The sequence below is a fragment of the Drosophila gunungcola genome (assembly GCF_025200985.1).
Source record: "Drosophila gunungcola strain Sukarami chromosome 2R unlocalized genomic scaffold, Dgunungcola_SK_2 000004F, whole genome shotgun sequence".
In the NCBI taxonomy this organism is placed as follows: Eukaryota; Metazoa; Arthropoda; class Insecta; order Diptera; family Drosophilidae; genus Drosophila; species Drosophila gunungcola.
Window position 1 is genome coordinate 4645924 of NW_026453167.1, and position 22451 is coordinate 4668374.

The 22451-nt window shown below is 42.3% G+C and overlaps 9 protein-coding genes across 20 annotated transcripts; 4 read left to right on the forward strand and 5 right to left on the reverse strand.

Annotated features, from left to right (window-relative positions):
- Positions 1-64: 64 nt before the first annotated feature.
- Positions 65-741, reverse strand: LOC128253930 (chorion protein S38). Its single transcript, XM_052982642.1, has one exon. The coding sequence runs from the start codon at positions 681-683 to the stop codon at positions 228-230; it is 456 nt and encodes a 151-aa protein (XP_052838602.1). The 5' UTR covers positions 684-741; the 3' UTR covers positions 65-227.
- Positions 742-1896: 1155 nt separating this feature from the next.
- LOC128253754 (zinc finger CCHC domain-containing protein 8 homolog) lies at positions 1897-3815 on the forward strand. The gene is made up of 4 exons (XM_052982417.1): positions 1897-2035; positions 2093-2758; positions 2810-2929; positions 2986-3815. Exons 2-4 carry the CDS (start codon positions 2177-2179, stop codon positions 3655-3657), a joined length of 1374 nt encoding a protein of 457 aa, XP_052838377.1. The 5' UTR covers positions 1897-2035; positions 2093-2176; the 3' UTR covers positions 3658-3815.
- LOC128253755 (small integral membrane protein 14) lies at positions 3767-5813 on the reverse strand. Of its 7 annotated transcripts, XM_052982421.1 has the most exons (6): positions 5497-5562; positions 5375-5432; positions 5173-5280; positions 4795-4891; positions 4691-4736; positions 3767-4278 (listed from the first exon to the last, which is right to left on the reverse strand). In XM_052982421.1, the coding sequence occupies exons 4-6, from the start codon at positions 4864-4866 to the stop codon at positions 4067-4069; spliced, it is 330 nt and encodes a 109-aa protein (XP_052838381.1). In that variant the 5' UTR covers positions 4867-4891; positions 5173-5280; positions 5375-5432; positions 5497-5562; the 3' UTR covers positions 3767-4066. The 7 variants fall into 7 exon arrangements, with proteins under 7 accessions (XP_052838381.1, XP_052838385.1, XP_052838379.1 ...); XM_052982425.1 differs by lacking the exon at positions 5173-5280 and having other exon boundaries at positions 5497-5583; XM_052982419.1 differs by lacking the exons at positions 5173-5280; positions 5375-5432; positions 5497-5562 and adding an exon at positions 5743-5813.
- Positions 5772-8004, forward strand: LOC128254024 (uncharacterized). Its single transcript, XM_052982789.1, has 2 exons — positions 5772-5844; positions 6269-8004. The coding sequence occupies exons 1-2, from the start codon at positions 5772-5774 to the stop codon at positions 8002-8004; spliced, it is 1809 nt and encodes a 602-aa protein (XP_052838749.1).
- On the reverse strand, positions 5941-13878 carry LOC128253752 (breast cancer type 2 susceptibility protein homolog). Of its 6 annotated transcripts, none has more exons than XM_052982414.1 (7): positions 12945-13878; positions 12821-12892; positions 10430-12760; positions 9330-9909; positions 7410-8016; positions 6246-6377; positions 5941-6185 (listed from the first exon to the last, which is right to left on the reverse strand). In XM_052982414.1, the coding sequence occupies exons 1-3, from the start codon at positions 13801-13803 to the stop codon at positions 10458-10460; spliced, it is 3234 nt and encodes a 1077-aa protein (XP_052838374.1). In that variant the 5' UTR covers positions 13804-13878; the 3' UTR covers positions 5941-6185; positions 6246-6377; positions 7410-8016; positions 9330-9909; positions 10430-10457. The 6 variants fall into 6 exon arrangements, with proteins under 6 accessions (XP_052838374.1, XP_052838372.1, XP_052838376.1 ...); XM_052982412.1 differs by having other exon boundaries at positions 7410-9248; XM_052982416.1 differs by having other exon boundaries at positions 7410-9909; positions 12821-12886.
- LOC128254025 (uncharacterized) lies at positions 8170-9951 on the forward strand. The gene is made up of 2 exons (XM_052982791.1): positions 8170-8176; positions 8222-9951. The coding sequence occupies exons 1-2, from the start codon at positions 8170-8172 to the stop codon at positions 9949-9951; spliced, it is 1737 nt and encodes a 578-aa protein (XP_052838751.1).
- Positions 13879-14106: 228 nt separating the features above from the next.
- LOC128254387 (polyadenylate-binding protein) lies at positions 14107-17040 on the forward strand. The gene is made up of 3 exons (XM_052983465.1): positions 14107-14487; positions 14556-15467; positions 15711-17040. The coding sequence occupies exons 2-3, from the start codon at positions 14751-14753 to the stop codon at positions 15933-15935; spliced, it is 942 nt and encodes a 313-aa protein (XP_052839425.1). The 5' UTR covers positions 14107-14487; positions 14556-14750; the 3' UTR covers positions 15936-17040.
- A 1523-nt stretch (positions 17041-18563) lies between these two features.
- LOC128254026 (uncharacterized) lies at positions 18564-19997 on the reverse strand. Its single transcript, XM_052982792.1, has one exon. It carries the CDS (start codon positions 19995-19997, stop codon positions 18564-18566), a length of 1434 nt encoding a protein of 477 aa, XP_052838752.1.
- A 564-nt stretch (positions 19998-20561) lies between these two features.
- Positions 20562-22288, reverse strand: LOC128254027 (uncharacterized). Its single transcript, XM_052982793.1, is given in 2 exon segments — positions 20562-21277; positions 21280-22288. Coding segments are annotated over 2 exon segments (1725 nt in total).
- Between the last annotated feature and the right edge of the window lie 163 nt (positions 22289-22451).

Here is a 22451-nt window from a genome sequence, read left to right on the forward strand (position 1 = left end):
TTATTATTCTTGTTTTTAAATAACGAAATAATTATTTTATTTTTTGATTTAAAAAAACACGTGATTGATTTCAAAAGTGTACTTATACATTTATTTTTGTATTTGCTTGTTTAGTAGAACAAGCATTTAACTTATGATTATCAATAGTTAATACAATATTTTTGATTTAAGCCAATTGGTTTATTTATATTTTACCTTAATTCATTCGTTATCGTTCGTATAGCTACCTAAAGTTTTAGCTTATCCTTGCCATGATGACCGTGTCCGTGCCCGTGACCATGACCATTTCCACCTCCTCCTCCACCTCCCCCACTTCCTCCGCCGACGACGACGGGCTTAATCACCACTACGGGCTTAACAATCACGGGTTTCACAAACACGGGCTTTGGTTTGACAAATTTGGAAAGCAGTTGGCTGGGATCCTTCAAGAATTCCGGCTTTGGTGGCAACTTGGCTAGCAGCTGACTGGGATCCAGCATGGGTTTCGGTTTGCTCAACTTGGCCAGTAGTTGACTGGGATCCGATAGAAAGGCGGGCTTTGGTGGCAGTTTGGCCAGCAGCTGACTGGGATCCGGAAGAGCTGGCTTGGTTTTCTGGATGGTCAGGGTGCCCTGGACACCACAGGCACATAGACAGGCACATCCGATGGCCAGGAGCAGCAGGTTACTCTTGGGCAGATCCATTGTGAGTGTGGCGGCCCAGGGAAGAAGGCATCTATTTATGGTGGATGATGCTCCCGTTTCCCGACCTCATTGGCATGCACCACCTGCTGCCCGATCTTGGCGAGCTTTTATTCAAATTTTAGTCGATCGAATCGATCGAAACTCTTCATACGGCAGGCGGCGGCATTCCACGCGTTCTGTCGGAAGAATTCCCCGAGTGTATGCTGAATTCACAATTACCGGCCAGGCAGGGTTTTCCTTCTCGTAATTCTGCGCGACATTTATTCATGATCGATCTGAGTTGGCATTCAGCAGGCGATCCGCGAGATTCAAATCAGACATGACTTGACGTCTTTTGCTCCCGAGAATCAAGGCTTTCCATTCGCATGCCTAATGTGTGGAGATAAGTTGACATAATTTCTGAATCCGAAGGCGGAAGTAAAAATAAACAGCTCCTATTTTAATGGTGTTTTGGGTTTAAAGATTTAAATAAAATCATTCAATTTTTAAATTTTGTTAATCTTATTACATTACATGGTAATCTTTTTTTAATTATAAAAAAATCACAAATTTATAAAGCATTGAAATTAAAAAATAAGTAAATATACAAAAAAAATTAAATCTAAATTAGCTTTAATTTCCTTTGAATTCCCTATTAAAGTAAGCTAAGTGTTACTTATTTATTAAACCATAATTCTTTGTATAAAACGTTAAAATTATTAAAATGCTTTTTTTTCTTTAAATAAAAACTAAAAATAATAAATAGTAATTTACATTTATTTTAATTTTTGAATATAAGGTAATTCAAACTGAAGTAATTTTTTTACCGTCTGCCAAATCAAAATATAATATTTCTTTTAAAACCAAACTTGTATTTTTAATTGCTTCATATCTTTTTAGTTTGGAAGCCGTTGCAATAAAATTTCATATTTTTGTTGCTCGTGAAAAAGTTTAAATTTCTTCACATTCCAAATTAAAAACGGGCCAAAAGTAGGCAACGTTTTAAAAAATAAAAAACACACTATCGATATCACATACCGATAACAAATATCGCATCCAGCAATCGAAGACAACACTGGTTTGATTATGCGTTTGTTTTGTGTAAACACGACAACCCTGCTAAACAAGGGAGAAAAAACAAATTGTTTTGCAAACAAATCTGTGTTATCAGAGAAAATATAGATTTAAACAGATATGGACGACAGCGTAATACTGCTAGACGATTCGCAGAACAGCGTGGAGATCGTGGAGGACGACGTGGAAGACGGAGAGCTGGAGGATGAAGTGGAGTTCGTGCCGCCTGAAGAATTGACCCAAAAGAGGTCGAACCTGCCGCCAAAAATGAGGAAATTGTAACAAACAATGTCAGTCAGGTGCGTGCTTGTTTATATATCCATTACTCCGATCAAGTCAGCAAACGTCTCTTTCAGCATACCACGCAAGACGATGGGGATAACCTGGTTTTCGAGGTGAGATTCGGCAATGAGGAGCACTTCGCCAGTCTGCAGAAGCAAATGCTGGAGGTTTTGGAACACACTTATGCGGAAAAGGAATTGGATTTCAGGGTTAATCAAGAAGAACTGGTAATAGCTGCCTTTGAGAGGAGTGAAGATGCTGCGGACACTGAGGATCTCTTCATGATCGACACTCAGCCGGTGGCCAAGCTAAATGCCTCCCAAGTTCCCTCCTACAAACGCTGCAATTCAGACATCCTGGACGAGCAGACGGAGGCGCGGAAGAAACTCAAGGCCGAGGCGGTCAACAAGTGCTTCCGGCCCAAGGCGCAATCCTCGTGCTTCAATTGCGGCGACACAGATCACTCTCTGCGCGAGTGTCCCAAACCCAGAAACAATGCCAAGATAATGCGGGCCCGCCAAAAGAACAGCCACCGCATGGAGCGGTATCACGTGGACGCAGAGCAGCGCTTCGGTCACATACGCCCGGGGAAGATCAGCACCAAAACGCGCCATGCCATGGGCTACAGTCGCGTCCAGTTGCCATTCATGTTCTACCGCCTCAGGGTGCTGGGCTATCCGCCCGCCTGGCTGGAGGACGCCAAGGTCCAGGGCTCGGGCATAGCCCTGTTTAATGCAGATGTGAGACTGACAACTACGCTATTAGCTAAATGCTAACTAACCTTCTTGCAGGGCACCGAGGTCATCAAATCCGACGACGAAGATGGAGAGTCTGACACCTTTAAGTTCGACATCAACAAAATAGTCGAGTTTCCTGGCTTCAATGTCCAGCCCGCTGAAAAGTTTTTCGATGTAAATATAAGCTACAGCTATGCCCAAGACTCTTTTAAAAACCTTTAACCCCCAAGGACTTTAAACACCACAATGTACCGCCATTTCAAGAGAGCCAATCCAAGGCGAACTTTATCAAATTGCTGGGCGAAAACGTGACCAACGGTTACAAGCGCAAGAAGCTGGTGGATCTGCCAGCGCCCCACGACCAAGAGCCCGTTCCCAGCGAGAAGCAGACCAGCTTCGGTGACTGCGACATGGAGCTGGTGGACGAGGCCGAGGATCCACCGCTGCCACCATCAACGCCTCCGCCACCACCACCCCCGCCATTGGAAGATGAGCAGGAGGCACGCTCGCCATCACCAAGTCTAGATGATTTGAGGGCTCAGCAGGAGAAGCTTTTGCAGCAATTGGAGTGCAACACCTCACTGAACACGACGGCAAACGATTCTATATCACAGACTGACCTGGATGACACCTCTGAGGTGGCCGAGCCTGCAGTGAAGTCCCAAGAGATGGAACAAACGCAATCAGCTCCTGCGACGCCCTTCAAGGCTTCCTATGAGGGAACGCCCTTGCTGAAATTCTCCGTTTACGACAAGTTGCCCGTGGGCAGCAACTTCAAGGTGGGCGTCAGCGATGTCATTAACTTTGAGAACCTGCCCGACTCCACCGGGAAATACGAACAAATGAAGGGTCTGCTGAAGAACGTGCGCGAAAAGATGGTTAAACTGCAAAATGAGAACTGACAAGCCCATGGACAAACATATGCAAACCACATCTCATCCCGCCCACCAATTGTACAATATTTTAAATGTTTTAAAGCCTCTTGTAAAAACCAAATAGACAACAGAAACATGTTTTCCAAAGTCTATTTTTAAAAATTTCCAAATATGTTAGTTAATAAGCCTGTGTTTTGTTTTTTGTGTATGCGGTCTTGCGTTTTGTACAATGTAAGGTATGTATAATTTTTCTAATCTGTGTAAACGTGCTAAGGGATTTAACCAATTGAATTTCTCTGGTTCGATCCGCCATCTAGGCTCTAGTGAAGAATTTTCTTTCTCTTTTGCTGGAGAAATAACAAAAAAAGGAAATGCGTATTGCGAATTGTGTTGTAGAAGCTCAGGTTTTGGCAGAAGCAAGCATCCGCGGCCACATCTAGTTGATAGCCGGCGGAGGAGGCGGCGATCCGTCCTGATTATTGTCACGTCTGCCGCCGGCGCGCTTGGTGCTGCTGGTCAAGTGGCCCCAGGTACTCGGATTCAGTATGTACATGAACATGGCAACGATCAGAAAGATCATTGCGACGGAGAAGCCGCTGCCATCGTCGCGACCTGCGGCCTGTGCCTGCTGCGTCGAGCGTCCGGAAACTGAAAAATGGGTTGTATTGGTTAACTTAAAAGTCCTTTGCAATATAGGTACAATTGTTGCATACTTTTTGGGGACCATCTACTGAGAAGGCTAACTAAAGAAACTTTTGTAACCGTAACATTTGTCCGATCGTTATCAAAATAGGTATTTAAATATATTATTTGATTTAGAATAAAAAGCTGATCTTAGCTTAATTCATAAATGGATATTTATGAATAGCTCTGATTAATATTTATAGTGTTATTTTAAATATGCTTGCAATTTTCTGCTGATAAGAAAAAAGTTTAAAAAAAGTCTTTCAACAAAAAAAATTTGTTTGATAACAAAATAAAGCAAAATAAAGTTTTTCTTCAAACACAGAACATTAAGCTAATAGATTGAATTTCTAGGAGACACCATGGTAGAACTCACCATCGAAGCACTCAGTATCTGTGCAGGCATTCTGGTTCTGCCGTATCTGCAAGGAAAAGATATAGGATCAGAAAAGAAGACGTCCCATTAATGCTGCAACCTACAAAGTTGATAAGGCGCTGCATCGCATATTCCTGCGACCAGACGCACTCGCAGCCATCGAAGTCGTCGGACATGGTTTCGGATTGAGTCTGATTTGAGCTGCGGAGATCCAAGTTTGTTTTCAAATAATATATATTTTTTTAAAGATTTTTATTTTAGTCTACAACCGTTGACGTGTCTTTCAAACAGATCTGAACAGAGAACGAAGAGAACTGTTTTTAAACAAAACGAACTCAGCTGAGACTAATTTATTTACCAGCCGCAATCGAGCAATATAGTATATGGACTGTATATATGTTTGCACGATTCCGATAAAGTGGGTTTAAGTTGGCGAGAGCGGCAAAAAAAAAGAGAGAGCTTGGAAAACGGGCGGTACGTACTGGGTATATGAAACTGGTACCAAATGTAATTTTACTTTATTGTAATACAATTTCAATTTTGGAGTCGTTGGCAAAGCAAAGTTATTCGATTGACAGTAAACGCAAATCCTATAAAAAAGAAATCAAAAGAAAACAAAAAGAAATCAAAGCCCCACAATGTCCACCCCAATTAATTCCCATATACACATACATACATACATACCTAAGCCCCCAAGTTTTCTGTATAAGTATTTTGACATAAAAACGCGATTATCAAAAACCTAAACAAGACGACAAGTTTTAATTATCGTCTCGACAAATAGAGGGCTTATCAAAATTAATTACAAGGTCGTTTCCGTTTGGAGCTCCGTTTTTTCTTCTTTTCAAAAACGTAAACACAACTTTCCCATTTTGTTGTTGTTTTTCCAATTGAAGGCGTAAACAAACACAGTTTGTGGGCGTACATCAATTTAATGGCGTTACCTTCCAAAACTTTTCACTTAAACGTGCTTCCCGTGCATGTCAATTGTTTTTGTAATTAAATTATAGTACACTTTTACCCCTGCAGCGTAACAATTAACTTTTTCTTACCAACTGGAATGGGAATAATAACTGCACATATGGTAGTGCTGGGTAACGACCAACACTGGAGGAAAGTATCGATGGAACTGCTGGCAGTGCTGGAAAGGTTCGGTTTGAAAAAGTACTCGGAAATGGCGCCCAATTAAACATTTAAATACCTAGCAATGTAAAATTTCCCTATTTTCAATTTACGTCTTTGCATTTTATATAAAAAAAAAGAAAAATTTATCCCAATTTACGATTAGTTCTAGCGTATGAATTGAAATTAAAATTTACTTACAGGGAATTTTACTAGAATTTGCACTCATTGGTGTCTGATGTAGCAGGAAACATATATCCCGGATAATGAACCTTATTGTTTTACGACCTCGGCTTTATTGTGATGGTTCTTTTTCGTGAAGGTGTAAATGAGTCGATATTATAGTAATACTACCTCCGCAGCAGTTTATCAACTAAAACGGTTTTAGATGCATTAGATAATCCCATTAAAAAGATAATGATAGGTGCGCTACTTATTTTTTCCGTCTGCTTTTAGACAGCAAACTTTTAGAAGCTTCATTTTGCCTCCGCTTAACCATCAAAATGTTACTATTTTTGTTAGCATCGGTTCTTTTTCGTTTCGTTGGTGCTCCTGATTCGGATTCCTACGTGGTTATTAATGAACTCAATCAGGCTCTTAAAATAGAACTAAATGTATTCATAGACTTCGAGGATTTTGGCAGTTATAATACACTTTACAATCTGGACACACCCAAACTTAAACTCACTTTGGAATGTGAAGATATTAAAGATTTTCGAATACGTGGACGTTTTACAGAACGAACTCTAATCATAGTAAAACTAAAGGATTCAGGACTAGACCCCAATGTAGCGGACTTCCTGCCCAATCTGTTGGACGAACTTCATGAGCTATATATTGTATTCTTGAGCACGGAGGAACCAGTGTTTTTAAAAGAGGACCTATTTACCTACAGCTACAAACAGGGTTTCGTTAATGTGATTTTGCTTCACGGCAAGGATCTCTACGGCTATCTACCCTATCCATCCATTCAACCTATTAAGCTCTCAAATATCTCCGAGTATCTCGATACAAGAAGGATTATTCGCAATTTTCGGGGCTATCCCATACGCACTATTCGAACCAAAGGAATTCCTCGCGATTTTGAGTATTCCAACGACCAAAATGAGCTGGTTCGGGCAGGATATGTATTTGCGGCTGTTAAGGAGTTTACTATTCGTTATAATGCTACACTTATAAGTAAGGAATCGCCCAAAGGATCTAATGTCGCTGCATACCTTGCCATAGCGGAAATGCTGAGCAAAAAGGAAATCGACATAATCTGCTTCTACAAGGAGTTGGGGTGGTCTGTTGCAAGCACAGAGCCTCTTTCAATCGTCACCTCTCACCTTATGGTGCCCCATGCCATACCCATTTCCAGCTATTTTTACTACTCGCGACCCTTCAGTTGGACTCTTTGGCTGGTCATAGCTTCAACTGTTTTATACGGATCTCTGACATTGCATCTGAGTTCGAGAGAGAAGCAAATCGATGTCGGGAAGTGCCTACTGTATAGCCTCAGCCACATCCTCTATACCTGCCATGAAAAAGTTAGGAACACAGGCTGGAGAGCCATATCGATTCACATAGTTCTAACAAGCTGTGGCTTCATACTCACCAATCTCTATCTGTCCACGCTGTCCAGCATCCTGACATCGGGATTGTACGAACAGGAGTACGATACACTGGAGGACCTGGCCAAATCCCCGTTTATCAGTCTGCACGACGAGTTCCACTGGACGTATTATACAACATTTACCTTTCTGCCGGAGGCTCTCCGTAGAAACAGCATTTCTCTAAACGTATCTATTGTGACGGCCTATCGCGATGGCCTCAACAAGAGCTATATGTACTGGATATCGGATGATCGAATAGGAATGGTCCTTAGGCAGCAGGAACTGCTCAAAAAGCCGCGCTTTTATAAACTGAGTCAGCCAGTAGGCTACTCCCTCGAAGCCCACTGCGTGTCTAGGAGTTTACCATACCTCGAAATGGCCAGTCAGTTCATGAGGCGACTCCACGAGCACGGGATTGACATCAAAATGAGGGCGGACACATTTCAGGTGCTGATCCAGCAGGGAATATATACCCTGATGAGGGATGATGAGCCGCCGGCCAAGGCATTTGACCTCGAGTTCTACTTCTTCGCCTTTGGTTTGTGGACGCTTGGAATGGCTTTGTCTTTCGTGGTCTTTTTGGGGGAGTCTTTTTAATTGTGCAAGTCACTTATAAAAACATTTAATTCAATTAAAAGCAAAAGGCAATTACGACTAATTTATACGCGTTTCATTTCATAATGTTTTTGAAGTAATCATTGTTTTTGTGCCCCTGTTGGCCAGTCAATTATCATAACAAATGTTGTAGCAAAGGATAGTGTCATGTCATGTGAGCATTAAACCAAACCTATAAAAGCTTATTTTCACAGCTTAGTGTTTATCAAAATGTTCTCACTTATGTTGGCGTCGGTTATTACCATTATCCGTGTGTTTGGTGCTCCAAATTCGGAACCCAGCCAAGTGATTTATGAACTTAATCAGGCTCTTCGAACAAAACTCAATGTGTTTATTGATTTTGAGGATTTTGGCAGTTTTGACCATGTGGACATACCCAGAATTCAACTTACTTCAAAAATTGAAGCTAGTGAGAATCTTCGAATACGTGGACATTTTACGGAACGAGCTCTAATCATAGTAGATCTAAAGGACTCTGGACTGGACCCCAAAGTGGCCAACTTCTTGCCCAATTTGTTGGACGGACTTCATGAGCTGCATATAGTATTTATGAGCAAAGGGGAACCATTGTTTCTAAAAGAGGACTTCTACAGCTACTGCTTTAAAAAGGGTTTCGTTAATGTGATTTTGATTTACGGCCAGGACTTCAACAGCTACCTACCATATCCATCCATCCAACCTATTAAGCTCTCAAATATCTCCGAGTATCTCAATACAAGAGGGATTATTCGCAATTTTCGGGGCTTTCCCATTCGCACTCTTCGATCCAAAATAGCGCCTCGCGATTTCGAGTACCACAACGATCAAGGTGATCTTGTTCGGGCAGGATATTTGTTCACGGCTGTCAAGGAGTTTACGTATCGCTACAATGCCACTCTTGAGAGTGTACCCTTGCCCGATGTACCTGAACACGAAGCATATGAAGCCATCGTGGAGATGCTGATGACGAAAGATATCGATGTTGTTTGCTATTTTACACCATTGGAAATCTGGTTCAAGGTGCCACACACAGCACCTCTTTCGATCCTTACCGAGTACTTCATAGTCCCACATGCCCGACCAATTTCTAGCTATCTGTACTTCTCCCGACCCTTCACTTGGACTCTGTGGTTGGTCGTGGCTTTGACCGTCTTTTATGGCTCCCTAATGCTGTATCTGACCTCGGGAAGGGCACGAATCGAGATCGGGAAGTGCCTACTGTATAGCCTCAGCCACATCTTGTATAACTGCCACCAAACAATCAGGGTGACGGGTTGGAGAGATGTACTCATTCATGTTGTTCTAACAATCAGTGGTTTTGTACTCACCAACGTCTATCTGGCCACGCTGTCCAGCATCCTGACATCGGGATTGTACGAAGAGGAGTACCATACTCTGGCGGATCTGGCCAATGCTCCGTACCCCAGTCTGCAGGACGATTTCTACAGGATCCAAATGCTGGCGAAAACCTTTCTTCCCGAAGCTCTTCGACGGAACAGCTTGACCCTCAATGCCACCTTTCTGACAGCAAATCGAGATGGCCTCAACAAGAACTATATGTATGTGTTGTACGAGGATCGCCTGGAGCTGATCCTGATGCAGCAGTATCTGCTGAAGACGCCGCGCTTTTACATCATTCGTCAGAGTGTGGGCCATGCCCTCGAATCCTATTGCGTGGCCAAGAGTTTACCATATCTGCAAATGACCAGCGACTTCATGAGGCGTCTGCAGGAGCACGGTATTAACATCAAAATGAAGGCGGACTCCTTTCGTGAGCTGCTTCAATTGAGAGTGTATACCCTGATGCGGGATAATGAACCGCCGGCGAAGGCATTCGACCTCCAGTATTACTTCTTTGCCTTTGGATTGTGGGCTGTGGGCATTACGGTCTCTCTTGTGGTCTTCTTCCTGGAGGTAGCCAATAGCCGATATTGTAGTAAGAGGCATTAATTAGACTGAAGCTGTTAGTTTAAAATTCCGCCTTAGCAATTCGCTTAGCCCTGGGCTCCTACAAAACTCTACTTTTTCTGTTTTTATCGTTATCTGAATAGTTTATGCAACAAACCAAACACATCTGAACAGCATTTAACGAAATATCTATAGCAATACATTCAATCTAATAATTTGTGTATTATAAAAAACAGTTTTGCCGATTCAAATGAACAAAATAATAAAACCCCTTTCAGTTTTTCCACAACTAGCAGCTCCTAAAAGCGCCACTATGTATTCAGCACATATACTTTATGTATGTAACAAAACAAGGGTTTGACAATTTTAATTGTCTTGATGCTTGATGATTATTATTATAAGTCTATAACTTAATCCTGTTGAGCCCATTTAACTAAAACTTTCAATGAATAAACGAATTTAATAAATGTTTTGTTTAACTTACATAACGAAAAAAAAAATCTAAGAAATATAAACCTACCGGCGATTTATATTCAGAAGGGATTAGTCTAATAGCGGCTCCGACTCAAGCCAAGTCTTCGAGATTTATTGGGAGGCATGCAAATTGGGGACATATCCTCTGCATTCTGTCTTATGTTCGTGGACTCCTTGGCCAGATTAACATTTCTATCAGCGAGCGGCGTACTGGTGAAAGTTGGCATGGGAGCAAATCGTGGTTTAACCGGAGTGGCAGCACTTTCCGCAGAAGTTCCAGTTGGCGTGCTAATCCGCTTGCTCCTTTTGCTAAGAGACAAATTCCGGCGAGCTATCACGGAAGTCGTGCTGCTCTTGTCCAGTAGCGCTTGTGATAACGAGGCGTGGATATCCTGCGGCGTCAGAGCACTGTGGCACGAGGTAGTCTTTTGCAGTTGCCTGCTACACTGGGGACGATTTTGTTGTGCTGGCGAGTTTCTTTCGCTGCGGCGCCTCTTACTCGATGGAATGCCATCGGAGGTGTCTCTTCTGTGCTTGGGTGTGACCACACTTGGGTTATCGGCACTATTGGACATGTTTTGGGTTCTCTGGGATAGCCTGGGAAAAACAGAGTCGTTGAAAAGGTCATCCTCCATTGGAAAAGGCAAGTCATCGTCTATTGGAAAACCATGGAACTCTTCACCAGAAGCACTATCTGTAGAGTCCGAGTCACCTTCTTTAGGTTTACCAGCTACATTTGTGGGTTTACACCTAGGAATTTCAGGTGGCATCACTACGGCCACATCAGCCATCAATTTGGCAGCTCTAACTCTCATCTCCTCGGATATTTCTATGCGCTTATTAGAAGCTGTTCGAAACCCAAAGCATTCTGAAGTATATTCGGTTTGTCTTGTTAAGTTTTTGTCTGTGTGACAATCTCTAGAAGGCATTTCTTTAGAGATTTCTTCTGCTTGGACTTCTGCCATAAATTTGGCAGCTTTAGTTTTCATTTCTTCAGACACCACAATTGGTTTATTTGCAGCTGTGCAAAAGCCTACACAGGCTGGATCAACAATTGGATTTACTATACAATTGTTTTGCAGATTTGAATCTTCAGATTTAAATTCAGCCATTAATTGCAGAGCTTTGTTTTTCATTTCTTCAGAAACCACAATTTGTTTATTTGAGGCTGTGCGAAAGCCTTCAAATATGGGTTCATTAATGGTTTCATGAGACGCACTAGAGATTTCTTGATTCATTTCTCCAGCCTCAACCTCAGCTATCAACTTAGCAGCTTTCTTTTTCATTTCATCTGATATTTCAATGGGCTTATTTGAAGCTGTTCGGAATCCCACAAACTCGGTTTCACTTGCGCATTGGCTTAGATTCTCTGAATGCTCTTGAGTCCTTGATTTACGTTTCTGACTAGGTTGATATAAACCGGATTCAACTTCATCGATTAACTTATTGCCTTTTGTTTTCATTTCCTCAGACACTTCTAAAAACTTGTAGGCCGTTTTTCGAAAGCCAACAAGCTGAGGAATGTTCATCGACAGCTTTTTAGTAGGGGTCTTTCCTTCAGGAAGCTCAGCCTCATTTCTATGATATGATTGCTGGGTTTTGATCTGTTCAGGTACTGCAGTAAGCTTTTTCGAGGTAGTTGGAACATCATCTGGAATAACCATTGGCTGCCATTCACTGAAAGCAATCCCCTGAAGAATCACGTCGTCGTTTGATTGACTTGGTTGTTCTGTAGTTTTAAACTGTGCTATGAACATGGCTCCTTTACTTTCCATTTCTTCAGTGATCTCAATTGGCTTATTTGAGGCTGTTCGAAAACCAACAAACTCTTCTGACACCTTCGGCTCAACGCTATCTGGTTCATACTTCTGCTGATGTGTTTCATCTTCTTTAAAGTCAGCCAGCAACTTGGCAGCTCGATCTTGCATTTCCTTGGAAACCTCAATTTGTTTGTTGGACGCTGTTCGAAATCCAATAAATTCTGGAATCTCCAATGGTTGCCAGTCGTCAAGTTGGATTCCTTTCAGGAACTGCGTGTCATCAGCGTCTTGGGAGGTACTTTTTTGAACAGTATCCTTAGGAATTTTCTGAGAAATCACTTCGCTTGGCTCTAACTTTACAATTTCTTGGGTTGGCTTTTTGGTTTCATGAATGGACTCTTCGGGGATATCCATTGGAGTTTGCCATTCGCTGATTGGGATGTCGTCTAATATAAGGGTGTCTGCGTTTTCCTCCTTTACATCTACTGTTTCCGTTTTAATTTGATTTGTCAAAGTGGTCTTTGGTTTAGAATCCTCACCATCCAAAGACATCTTTTCTGTGTTGTACTGTTCCATGAAGGAATCTGCGTCAGACCAATCGTCGCACAATTTTATATCTGTAAGGGAAGACGGGCTTTACTTGACTATTTCCTATGGGAAACGTTTTGTTATTTTACCAAGTTGAGAGTGCATGAATGTGGTAGTTGTTCTACTATCGCCAAATAGAGTGTCAGCCAAGAGTCCTGAAACAAAAGTTTAGAAATATGAATGCTTTTTATAAAGTTTAATTAAATTCCCTACCTTGAGGCTTAATATCACAGTTTTGAGATGCTTCAAAAGTGAAGCCGATCTCGAGAAGGTCATTTTTTAGGTTGATTAATTCAGTATGGGTACACTCCGCAGATGAATTCTTATCTGAAAAATTGTTGCTGTGTTCCCGGGAATACGAAGGTTTCTCCGAATCTCGCCGAGACTTAGGAGGAAGATCTATCCTTGATTGGACAGCAGGTGTTTGGGCATTATTGGGATAAGGACTGGTGTTGCTTAAGGAAAAGTATTGACTTAGATTTTGTAAGTTCTCATGTATCTTCTGCGATGTATTGGCATCCAAGTTGCAAACGGCGGCTGTGGAAGAGGCATTATTGAGATCCTCCTGCACGGAGAGATCTGAGGAGCAGCTTAGGCGATCCTCTTCTTCGTTTTCTACGGCCGCAGCAAAATCCTCCATTTGGGAAACTCTTCTCCTACTGTAGCATCTAATCCTTTTCTTGCGAAATCTGAACCATGGCGGGGATTCGCAGGTGGGAACATCCTCCTCCTCCACGTAGGTAGGAGATGAGCAGAAATCTCTCAGGATCATCTGGACGATTTCCTCTCCGGGCGTGGGATCGGATTGGGCAAGCAGGAGGTCCTTCAAGCAGACAAATTCACTGGTGGCAGGCACTACCCGATCTTGTCTTTGCAATCGCAGAGCATGCAAACTGTCCTGACGATCGGCATTATATATACTGGCCAACTCGTCGGCCGGAAATCTCTGATTTCCTGATTTATCTGCCGGGTTTCCATATTTACAGGTTTCTCTGTTTCGGATATGTTGTGTGGATATGGAGGCATTATCCTCCCGGGTCTCAGGACTCGCTGGTATCGAATCCAGGTCCATAATCTCCCAAAATTAGTTATATTATTGCATTTGAAGTAAACAAGTGTTCAACGTTATTGTAGTTGCAGTTTGATAGGCAGGCAGGCGCCCCAAAACAATCGATATATTAGAGAGGAGAAGGCGCAGCCAAATGAAAATGTGACTGCTTTGCGAAAACCATTGATGTTTTAATTTATAATATATGTTCCGGCTTGGAATGTAACAATTATTCATTTTCTTTAATTATTCTTAAAATCAATCGATTGTTTTAAGAAAAACATCGATGTATGAAGCAGTGCAAAAATCATCGATGTAATCGATAGTGCCATCGATTTTGTTTCCAGCTCTAGCTCTTGCAAGAAGCGACAATTTTTGCATATAATACAATTAAATAATAAAGGGCGACCGTCGAGGCTGCGAAACCTGGTTTTTATACTGCTCCAATTGCTGAAGAATCTAGTTTAGGTGCCACCCACGAAAACCAGAAAGTGATAACGCAAAAACTACAAAAAGAGCTCCCAAAAGAAAAAAAACGCAGCGACGGCCCAAAAGTGAAAGCCCCCAGAAAAAGTACAAAAGAGCGAAAGAGCAAGAGCAAAAGCGAGAGCGAGAGAACGGTGAAAAGAGTCTGGGCGAGAGAAAAACGATTTTTTCAGAGAACACCGCGATTTTTTGGTCATATTTTGTGTGCAATTGCAAGACCTGGTAAGTGCTTACATTTCATCGAATCAGATTGGAAATAATGACTCCCAATCGGAACCCGCCGCAATTAGGTAGTGCGAGGAGCCGACAAGGAACAGGACCGGAACACACAGACAGCCTTCAAGATTCTCGGGCACTTCTACAGCGGCGTACAGATCCAGAGCCAGAGCCACGGCCACCAGAACGCAGAAGCCACCGCTACCTACAGCACCAACAGCACTCCACTAGCCGCCACCACGCTCCACCACAAACAGCCAGCAGCCATCATGTTCGTCAACTCGATGACGTTCCGCGGCAATCCGGCGAACTACCACCAGCAGCAGCCGGCCCTGAACCACCACACGCTGGCCGCGGCGCACCACCAGCAGCAGCTGCACCACCATGCCGCCGCCGCCGGTCACCTGGGCCACGTCGGCGGCGGACATGCGGCCAGCAATCACCTGGCGGCCGCCGCCGTCCTTGGCCGACATGGCGGCCACAACTCCCTGGGCAGCGGGCACACGTCCAGCTCCTCGCATTCGACCAATGTCGGTGTGGGCGTGGGCGTGGGTGGCGGTGCCCTGGCCAGCGGCTCCACCGGCGGTGGCGGCGGCAGCGGTGGCAACAGCTCCCCGGACAGCGGCAAGATCTATATCAAGAATCTGGAGCGATCCATCGACAACAAGGCGGTGTACGACACGTTCTCCGTGTTCGGTAACATCCTCAACTGCAATGTGGCCAAGGACGAGGATGGCAACTCGCGCGGCTATGGGTTTGTGCATTTCGACTCGGAGGAGGCCGCCCGGGCGGCCATCGAGAAGGTGAACGGGATGCTGTGCAATAACCAGAAGGTGCACGTGGTCAAGTTCATACCACGGCGGGACCGGGAGCAGGAGAAGGCCACGCACTTCAAGAATCTGTACGTGAAGAACCTCAGCGAGGAGTTCACCGAGCAGCATTTGCGTGAAATGTTCGAGCCCTACGGTCGCATCACCAGTCACAAGGTACGTTGTTTTTAGTTGGTTTTGCTTCTGGTCACCTTGTTTGGCCAGCGGGGGTGTGAGTTGGGCCGGGTGGTTGGACGACAACCATGTGGCACAGTTTCTCACGCTCTTAAATCCGCTCTTGCCACATTGCTGCGCATGCCCATGGAGTTAGGGGGCAGTTACACTGGGCGGCCCATCTGTTCAGATTTTAGATTTGTTTATATTGTATCATCGATTTGATCCGATCTCCGATCCTTGCAGCTCATGTTGGACGAGGAGGGGCGCTCGCGGCGCTTCGGTTTCGTGGCTTTCGAGAATCCACAGTCGGCGCTGGCCGCCGTGATTGGCCTGCATGGCAAGCAGCTGGGCGACAACAAGTTCTTGTACGTGGCAAGAGCTTTGAGCAAGGCCGAGCGGCAGCAGGAGATCAATCGCAAGCTGGAGGAGCGCAAGCGCCAGAAGGCCGGCCAGATATTCTACTACTAAGAATGCGGCGGCGGCGGAGGCAGCTGATCCAAGGACATCGCTAGGAGTTGACTCAGACCCACACACATACAATATACACCCATATATAAACCTATATAGTTATTTACGAGAAATTGTATCGAGCAGCTGAGCGAAAAATCAGGCAGCAGGCAGCAAGAAGGCGGGCAGGATGCTACTCCTGCACATTTACATTTAGAAGTAGGCAAAAAGTGTTGCAACACAGTTGAAATTTATAGAAACACACAAACACACACACAGAGGAACATAGACAGAAAGAGAAGCATTACACGGAACTCTCAATCGAAAGGATTTTCTAGGCATTAGGACAAAAGTTTCTTAGCACTCACTAGCGTTTTTTTGGACTTAGATGTTTGTCTTTACTGTTGAATTTAGTGAGCAGAGGCTTCGCTGTCAGCTTCTCGCCTAAAGAACACATTGCGTACACGTATTTCGAATTGTATTTACCCACACCAGGCCCACGTTCACACAGGCCCGCCCTTTGGCATTAAGTCTAGAACGCGCGATCGCAGCTAGAGCTACGCCCAGCCGAGTCCTGGGCAACATATGAATATTTACACATACCTATTATATATTAAAGCAAAACTAAAGCTACAAAACAAAAAAAAAACAAAAAAACACAAAAAAACAAAAATGGAAAAATGGAAAAAATACAATTGATGTAACCCCAATTAACAATTGAAGCACTCACTCTACGTATATACATAAACATATATATTTAACGTAAAACCCATTACACGCTGTAGTTAAAAAGCGTTTATAATACTCACACACTCTACGCTATAACTAATACTTTTGACGAGGAAATCAAGTGCAAGCATTGCGAAAGCGAACCCTACACGTAATTTATATAGTAGACGCAAATGCGGAGGAGGGAATAAATCGAAGCTGAACAGAAAAATAATTAGTAGGAGGGCCCAGAGCCGCTCCTGCGGGCAGTACATGAGTATTAAAATTTTAGCAATTACAAGACATTTTTGTAATTAATTGTACATTGTTTCAAGTAGCAACAAACGAAAATGAAACCACAAAACAGGACCGCAAAGACAGCCGTAATGTAACGACAAAACAAACAAAAAAAGAAAAACTAATTGAATATAACCAATCCAAGGAGTGTACACAATGCAATGTTTAAAATCTTTTAGAATATTATTACGGATACAAGGCACGAAATAAAACCCTAAAGGAGAAAAAATCACTTTGAAGGCAGGCGTGTATACAAGTTCGGCCCATGGCAAATTAAACCGAAATAAAAGCAAATACATACATAATTTAAGATTATTGAGCTTAATTTTTAACATGTTTCCAAGAACAGAAAACGAAAGTAATGAGAAAAAGAGTAAAACAAAAATATTAAGAAACCCAAAAACCAAACAATGCTAAACTCACTCAAAATTTGTAAGATTCAAGTTTTGCGTCTAGACATACACACATTGTATAGTTAAAACAGTACCACAGAAGAACAAAAAATTAAATTACATAAAAATAGTTATAAATGATGGCAATATTTAGGATGGCATAATTAATGTAACCCTCATTTGACAATATTTATTTTCCATTACATTTCATTTTGAGCTTAGGTTGCTCGCTCCCTTTGATCTTAAGTTTTTTTGCCTAGGGAGCGACCGATATTACGATTCTAGTTTTCAGGACAAACGTAGGATTAGGCCTCCACACTCTAACTCACACAGAACATATGCAATATGAATTTACAAGACAAACAAACAAAAGAAAATTATGCAATTGAATAATATTTACACAAATGTACAAAACAAAAAAAGAAAGAAAATGAAATTTATTTTCCTTTGCCAAGCAAATGCGACATACTTCTTATTATTATTAGAAATTATAATTGTAATTGAAACTTAATTTTTTGGTAATTGCTTTTGCAGAATTTACCTAAAAACAAAATAAACGACAAACAAAAAGAAAATGAAAACGAAAATGAAAATGAAAAAAAACCCAAAGGACAACCCTTTTATAGTGCTAAATTTTTAGAGAGTACAAGAAATGTTAATTCAGTCTTAAAAAATCTTAATTGATAAACACAACACACAAATAACGAATTCCATTTCGAACCCGCAACACAAACACAAATTAACTCGATTTTGCACCATTTGCTAAATGAGACATTACAACACCTGCATTCGATTCTACTCACGAGAACCTAGTTTTTATTTACATTTTTACATTTTTTGCTTGGACTGGGGTGTGTGTGCCCCCTCGAAAGTCCCATTTTAATGACTAGCGAACCCCACACGCGAAGCACAGATAATACTGACACAGATGGCGTATAATATATGCATTATATATGTAATTCCATTGAAACGAAAATCCTAATTATAACATATTACAAATACCTACTTATTAACAAACCTAAAAACAAAAAAACAAAAAACAAAAAACCAAGCGAAAATGAACAAGAAAAAGGAAAAACATTTAATGATGAAAATCAAGATGCAGTGAGCAGAGACATGTGAAACTTGAATAAAAATGCTTTTGCAAAAAGTGTTTGAAATTGCGACCACAGCGGTGTATTTATTTATACATTTATTGATAGAGTTTAAATTTAAATACTTTTTTTTGTAGTTAATGCAAAATAGTTTAAAATTAGATTCTTCGGTGCCACTTGAAGAAAAGTGTTTCAAGAAGCAGTACCAAAAGACTGACTATGGTTCCACCGATATAAGCAATCCACACGTAGTACAGATCCTGCCAGATAAGATCGTGGTAGCCACCATCTGAATGATCTACACTGTAGTTCAGTTTGCCCACGGCCATTAGTTCGTGAAAGGATCTCCTGAACCACAAACTGTACAAGCCACTGGCCAGTGTGTGACTGAGATATCTGTTGAAGGCGTCGCGATATATTGAATTTCTAGCCATCGGCATTGTTACTGGCATAAACGGTATGAAGCTTATTTCGTTGGATTTTCGAAAGACTGGTCGTCGCAATTTAATCTGTTTCAGTTGGAGAAGGGGCCACAAAGTATTGGTTACAGGATAGCCAAAGGAGGTGTTCAGCTCGTTCCTTTTGGCCATAAACTCCACTAAGGAGGGGGTTATCTCAAAGATGTCTAGGTTTTCTGCCAGAGTATCTTTACCAATCGATTGATTGAGGGTGTACAGTTCCTGCTGGGAGATTAAGATCTTTCCATGGGTTCTTCTCAAATCGTTGTAGCTTAGTATCCTGTAAGCAGCTGGCGGATTGACGAGTAGAGTTGCTAGATTGACACTATAGAATGTACTAACTATTAGACCTGCCATCATCAGCAGGCTGTACAGCAGAGTTCGACTCAATGATAGTCTGTGCGGCATGACAAAGGACTGCGCCAGGATGGCTCTCAGAACATGATCCCCAAAGATGTCACCGCATCGCAGCGTAAGGCGTCCTTCGCCCGCCTCCAAACGATGGGCATTGACCAGCAGTAGGGCCAAGATGATCATCAGGCCCAAGAAGTATCGCCATCCCTTGAGGTTGAAGTACAGACTGGAGAGTGGCATGTCGGGCTCCACGGGCAGCATTAGAAACCAACTGCTTATCTCGCCCACATAGCTGGGGTAAAACGGTTCCGGAGCAAGTGTGGTCAGCACTAGGGGAAAGTCCACCAGACCATCGCGAAGCAACGCGGAAGTGACATTCTCACTGGGAGCTTCGTTTTCCGGCACCAGATCCCAACGCACCCGTAGAGAGGTGTTCAGACTGCTGGCAAAGTTCCTGTAGAAATGGGTGAGGTATCCAGTCATGTGGCGGCGTCCCTCCTTATCGCGATAAATCACAGATCGGGGCAGCATGTTGTAGGGAATGGTGGATATAGGATAACCTTGAGAGTCCCTTACTTGGGGTTCAAAGAACCTACTCACTTGGCTTGTATTTCGCATAACCAGTTTAAAGCAGGGAAAAGCATTATAGCTATACACAAACTCCCGATTCGAGACACTCAAAGCTAGAACATTTAGCATCTGATTAGAGCGACATTTCTCAAACAAACTGCTTATATTGGTTTCCAGTCGAACCATGAATAATACTGGAGTGCCCCGCATATCCATAAGATTTTCACACAGGGCCATCAATATGCCCTCCTCCGCAGAATCCAGACAAACTAAAGCCAGTATCTTCTTATTAACTTGACCCTTAAGGTAGTTGCTTTGATTTGCGTTAAAGTTCAAGTAGGCAGAACTAAGATCAAAGTCACTTTGCTGCCAACAGGCATCAGTATTTTCTCCAGCACTAATTAAAAGTAATGGACCGATATGATAGCTCCAGTTTTAAAGAATGAAGAATGTTAGACAAGAAACCGTTATGGGCATAAACTAAACTGTATGCTAATATAAGATAGCAACTGATTTTAAACCACATCTTTTTGCGTTTACTCTTCTAAGGTTTTTCGCTAAATAATCCAAATTAAAGTAGACTTCACGTTTATAACGGGTTCGAACAAACCGCTTTTATAGACTTAATCACTAATGGTAACCAATCAATATATTTCCGTGACATGCAATTTTTTTAAATCCATAACCCTAAACCCATGAAATTGACAGAGCGATTAAGGTTTATTTGTGGTTACTAATTTGTGGTTAATGTAAATAATAGTAAGAAATTATCCTTTAGTGGAGAGTCTTCTTCACACTCCGCTTGTGGTATACCAGCTCCATGATAAAGATTAGGAAACTTAAGATGGTTTCCACCACGTAGGCTATCCATACAAAGTAAAAGTCCTTCCACTTAAGATCACAGTACAATTCATGATTTCTATCTTCTTTGTAGGAGATTTTTCCGATGTCCACCAATTCGTAGAAGCTACGTCTGAACCAAAGTCTATATAGACCGCTATCATGAGTGAGTGCGGTGTATCTTTTTACAGACTTGTAAAACACTGAGTTCCTTGGCATCGGTAAATTAAAGATTAAAAACGGCAAAAAAACCATCTCTCGGGATCGGCGGAATATGGGTCGACTAAGCCTAACTTGTGACTGCTCCAATTGTGGCCACAAGGTAGGGGACACTGGGTAGGCATAGTTCTCATCCAAAAATAGGCGCTTCTCTTGAAAGTCCTCCGAAGTGGTGGTCTGGAATATATCGCTGTAAGCATCGTAAAGTTCCGAGCCCATAGCACTTCTTAAGTCATTCAACTCTCTTGACATTACAAGGACCTTCATCTTTCGGCGGCGCATTTCATCCCAGTCCAGGATTTGATCAGTTGTCGGTGGATGAACGAGCCAGGTTTCCAGACTGGCCGTGTAGTAGTTGCTCACAAAGAATCCATGAAGCAGGATCATCCAGTAAATAATCATCAGCTTAACGGAGAGTCCTTTGGGTAAAAAAATGGTTGTGTCAGTGTTCCCTGCAGGACTTTACATCCCTCTACGTAGAAACGCCAGGTGGGACTAAGGCCCAATTCTATGCGATGGGCATTACTAAGCACAATTGATAGCAGTAGCACTAAAGGTATATAATTATAAAAACCAAATTTAACGAAAAAACTAGCTCGGGGCAGGCGTGGTTCCATAGGCAGGATCAAAAACCAGCTGGATACCTCCATAGGAACGACTTGTTGTAATGTTTGTTGGCTAAGAATATCTATACCGAGCGGAAAATCCACATCATAAATCTCCGAGAGTTTGGTAGCATCCATCAAATGGGTTATACCCTCCTCCGGAACCAGGTCCCAGCAAATTTTGAGAGTTGCATTAAGGGTGCTCACATAGTTCCGGATAAAGCGGCTAAGGTAGCCGCCCATCTGACGAGTTCCATCGGCAGTTCGGTAGATCACGGTCCTCGGCATTATGTTGTCCGGTAGTGTCTTTAGGGCATAGCCCCCAAGATCCTTAAGTTGTTGCTGAAAGTATCTCAGTCCTTCTTTCACCTTTCGTCTTATGACCTTTAATTTGGGGAATGCCTGAAAGCTGTAGACAAACTTCGTATCTGAGTCCTTGAAGGCCAACACATTAAGCATATTTTCAGTGAAACACTCCAGAAACATACTACGTATGTGGTCATCCGAAGATGCAAACAATATGGTGGGCGTATCTCGCATATCTTGAAGATTGCTGTAGATTGCTCTCATTAAATCATTTTTCTTTTCCTTCAAGCAAACAAGTACCAGAATCTTTGAATTTAAGATGTCTTTTAAATAAAAACTTTGATTCGCATCGAAGTTAAGTACGGGAACGTCGTCTTCAAAGTCTTTTTGGTTCCAACAACTATCACTTTGACCTAAAAGAAGAATAGTCTCATAATACACCTGTTCCTTAACTGTTTTCAATATGTTATTCAACGAGAAATTCTGTGCATCTACCAAACTGGTTAATATAAAGTACACCGCAAGACGCATTTTAAATAACGACTGCTCAAAACGATTTGGTCAAATAAACTGAAACTTGACCGACCTTTCAGCTAGGGTAAGGGATATTATGATAAAATCAGTTATCAATCAGCCAAGCAAATGGAAATCAATAAAAATTTAAAATGTCACTGGTTTTGATTGCAAATAGATG

What these genes read in the sequence shown, in the direction of transcription:
- LOC128253930 (XM_052982642.1), bottom strand. Translation starts at nt 683, where the DNA reads ATGGATCTGCCCAAGAGTAACCTGCTGCTCCTGGCCATCGGATGTGCC.
- LOC128253754 (XM_052982417.1), top strand. Translation starts at nt 2,177, where the DNA reads ATGCTGGAGGTTTTGGAACACACTTATGCGGAAAAGGAATTGGATTTC. An exon ending in TAGCCCTGTTTAATGCAGAT is followed by an intron (nt 2,759 to 2,809) that starts GTGAGACTGACA and finishes ACCTTCTTGCAG; the next exon opens with GGCACCGAGGTCATCAAATC. An exon ending in CCGCTGAAAAGTTTTTCGAT is followed by an intron (nt 2,930 to 2,985) that starts GTAAATATAAGC and finishes TTAACCCCCAAG; the next exon opens with GACTTTAAACACCACAATGT.
- LOC128253755 (XM_052982419.1), bottom strand. Translation starts at nt 5,771, where the DNA reads ATGTGCAGTTATTATTCCCATTCCAGTTG. An exon ending in TATTATTCCCATTCCAGTTG is followed by an intron (nt 4,892 to 5,742) that starts GTAAGAAAAAGT and finishes GGATCTCCGCAG; the next exon opens with CTCAAATCAGACTCAATCCG. An exon ending in AGATACTGAGTGCTTCGATG is followed by an intron (nt 4,279 to 4,690) that starts GTGAGTTCTACC and finishes CCCATTTTTCAG; the next exon opens with TTTCCGGACGCTCGACGCAG.
- LOC128254024 (XM_052982789.1), top strand. Translation starts at nt 5,772, where the DNA reads ATGGTAGTGCTGGGTAACGACCAACACTGGAGGAAAGTATCGATGGAA. An exon ending in GGCAGTGCTGGAAAGGTTCG is followed by an intron (nt 5,845 to 6,268) that starts GTTTGAAAAAGT and finishes GTCTGCTTTTAG; the next exon opens with ACAGCAAACTTTTAGAAGCT.
- LOC128253752 (XM_052982414.1), bottom strand. Translation starts at nt 13,803, where the DNA reads ATGGACCTGGATTCGATACCAGCGAGTCCTGAGACCCGGGAGGATAAT. An exon ending in CTGTGATATTAAGCCTCAAG is followed by an intron (nt 12,893 to 12,944) that starts GTAGGGAATTTA and finishes TCTAAACTTTTG; the next exon opens with TTTCAGGACTCTTGGCTGAC. An exon ending in ATTCATGCACTCTCAACTTG is followed by an intron (nt 12,761 to 12,820) that starts GTAAAATAACAA and finishes CTTCCCTTACAG; the next exon opens with ATATAAAATTGTGCGACGAT.
- LOC128254387 (XM_052983465.1), top strand. Translation starts at nt 14,751, where the DNA reads ATGTTCGTCAACTCGATGACGTTCCGCGGCAATCCGGCGAACTACCAC. An exon ending in GTCGCATCACCAGTCACAAG is followed by an intron (nt 15,468 to 15,710) that starts GTACGTTGTTTT and finishes CGATCCTTGCAG; the next exon opens with CTCATGTTGGACGAGGAGGG.
- LOC128254026 (XM_052982792.1), bottom strand. Translation starts at nt 19,997, where the DNA reads ATGCGGGGCACTCCAGTATTATTCATGGTTCGACTGGAAACCAATATA.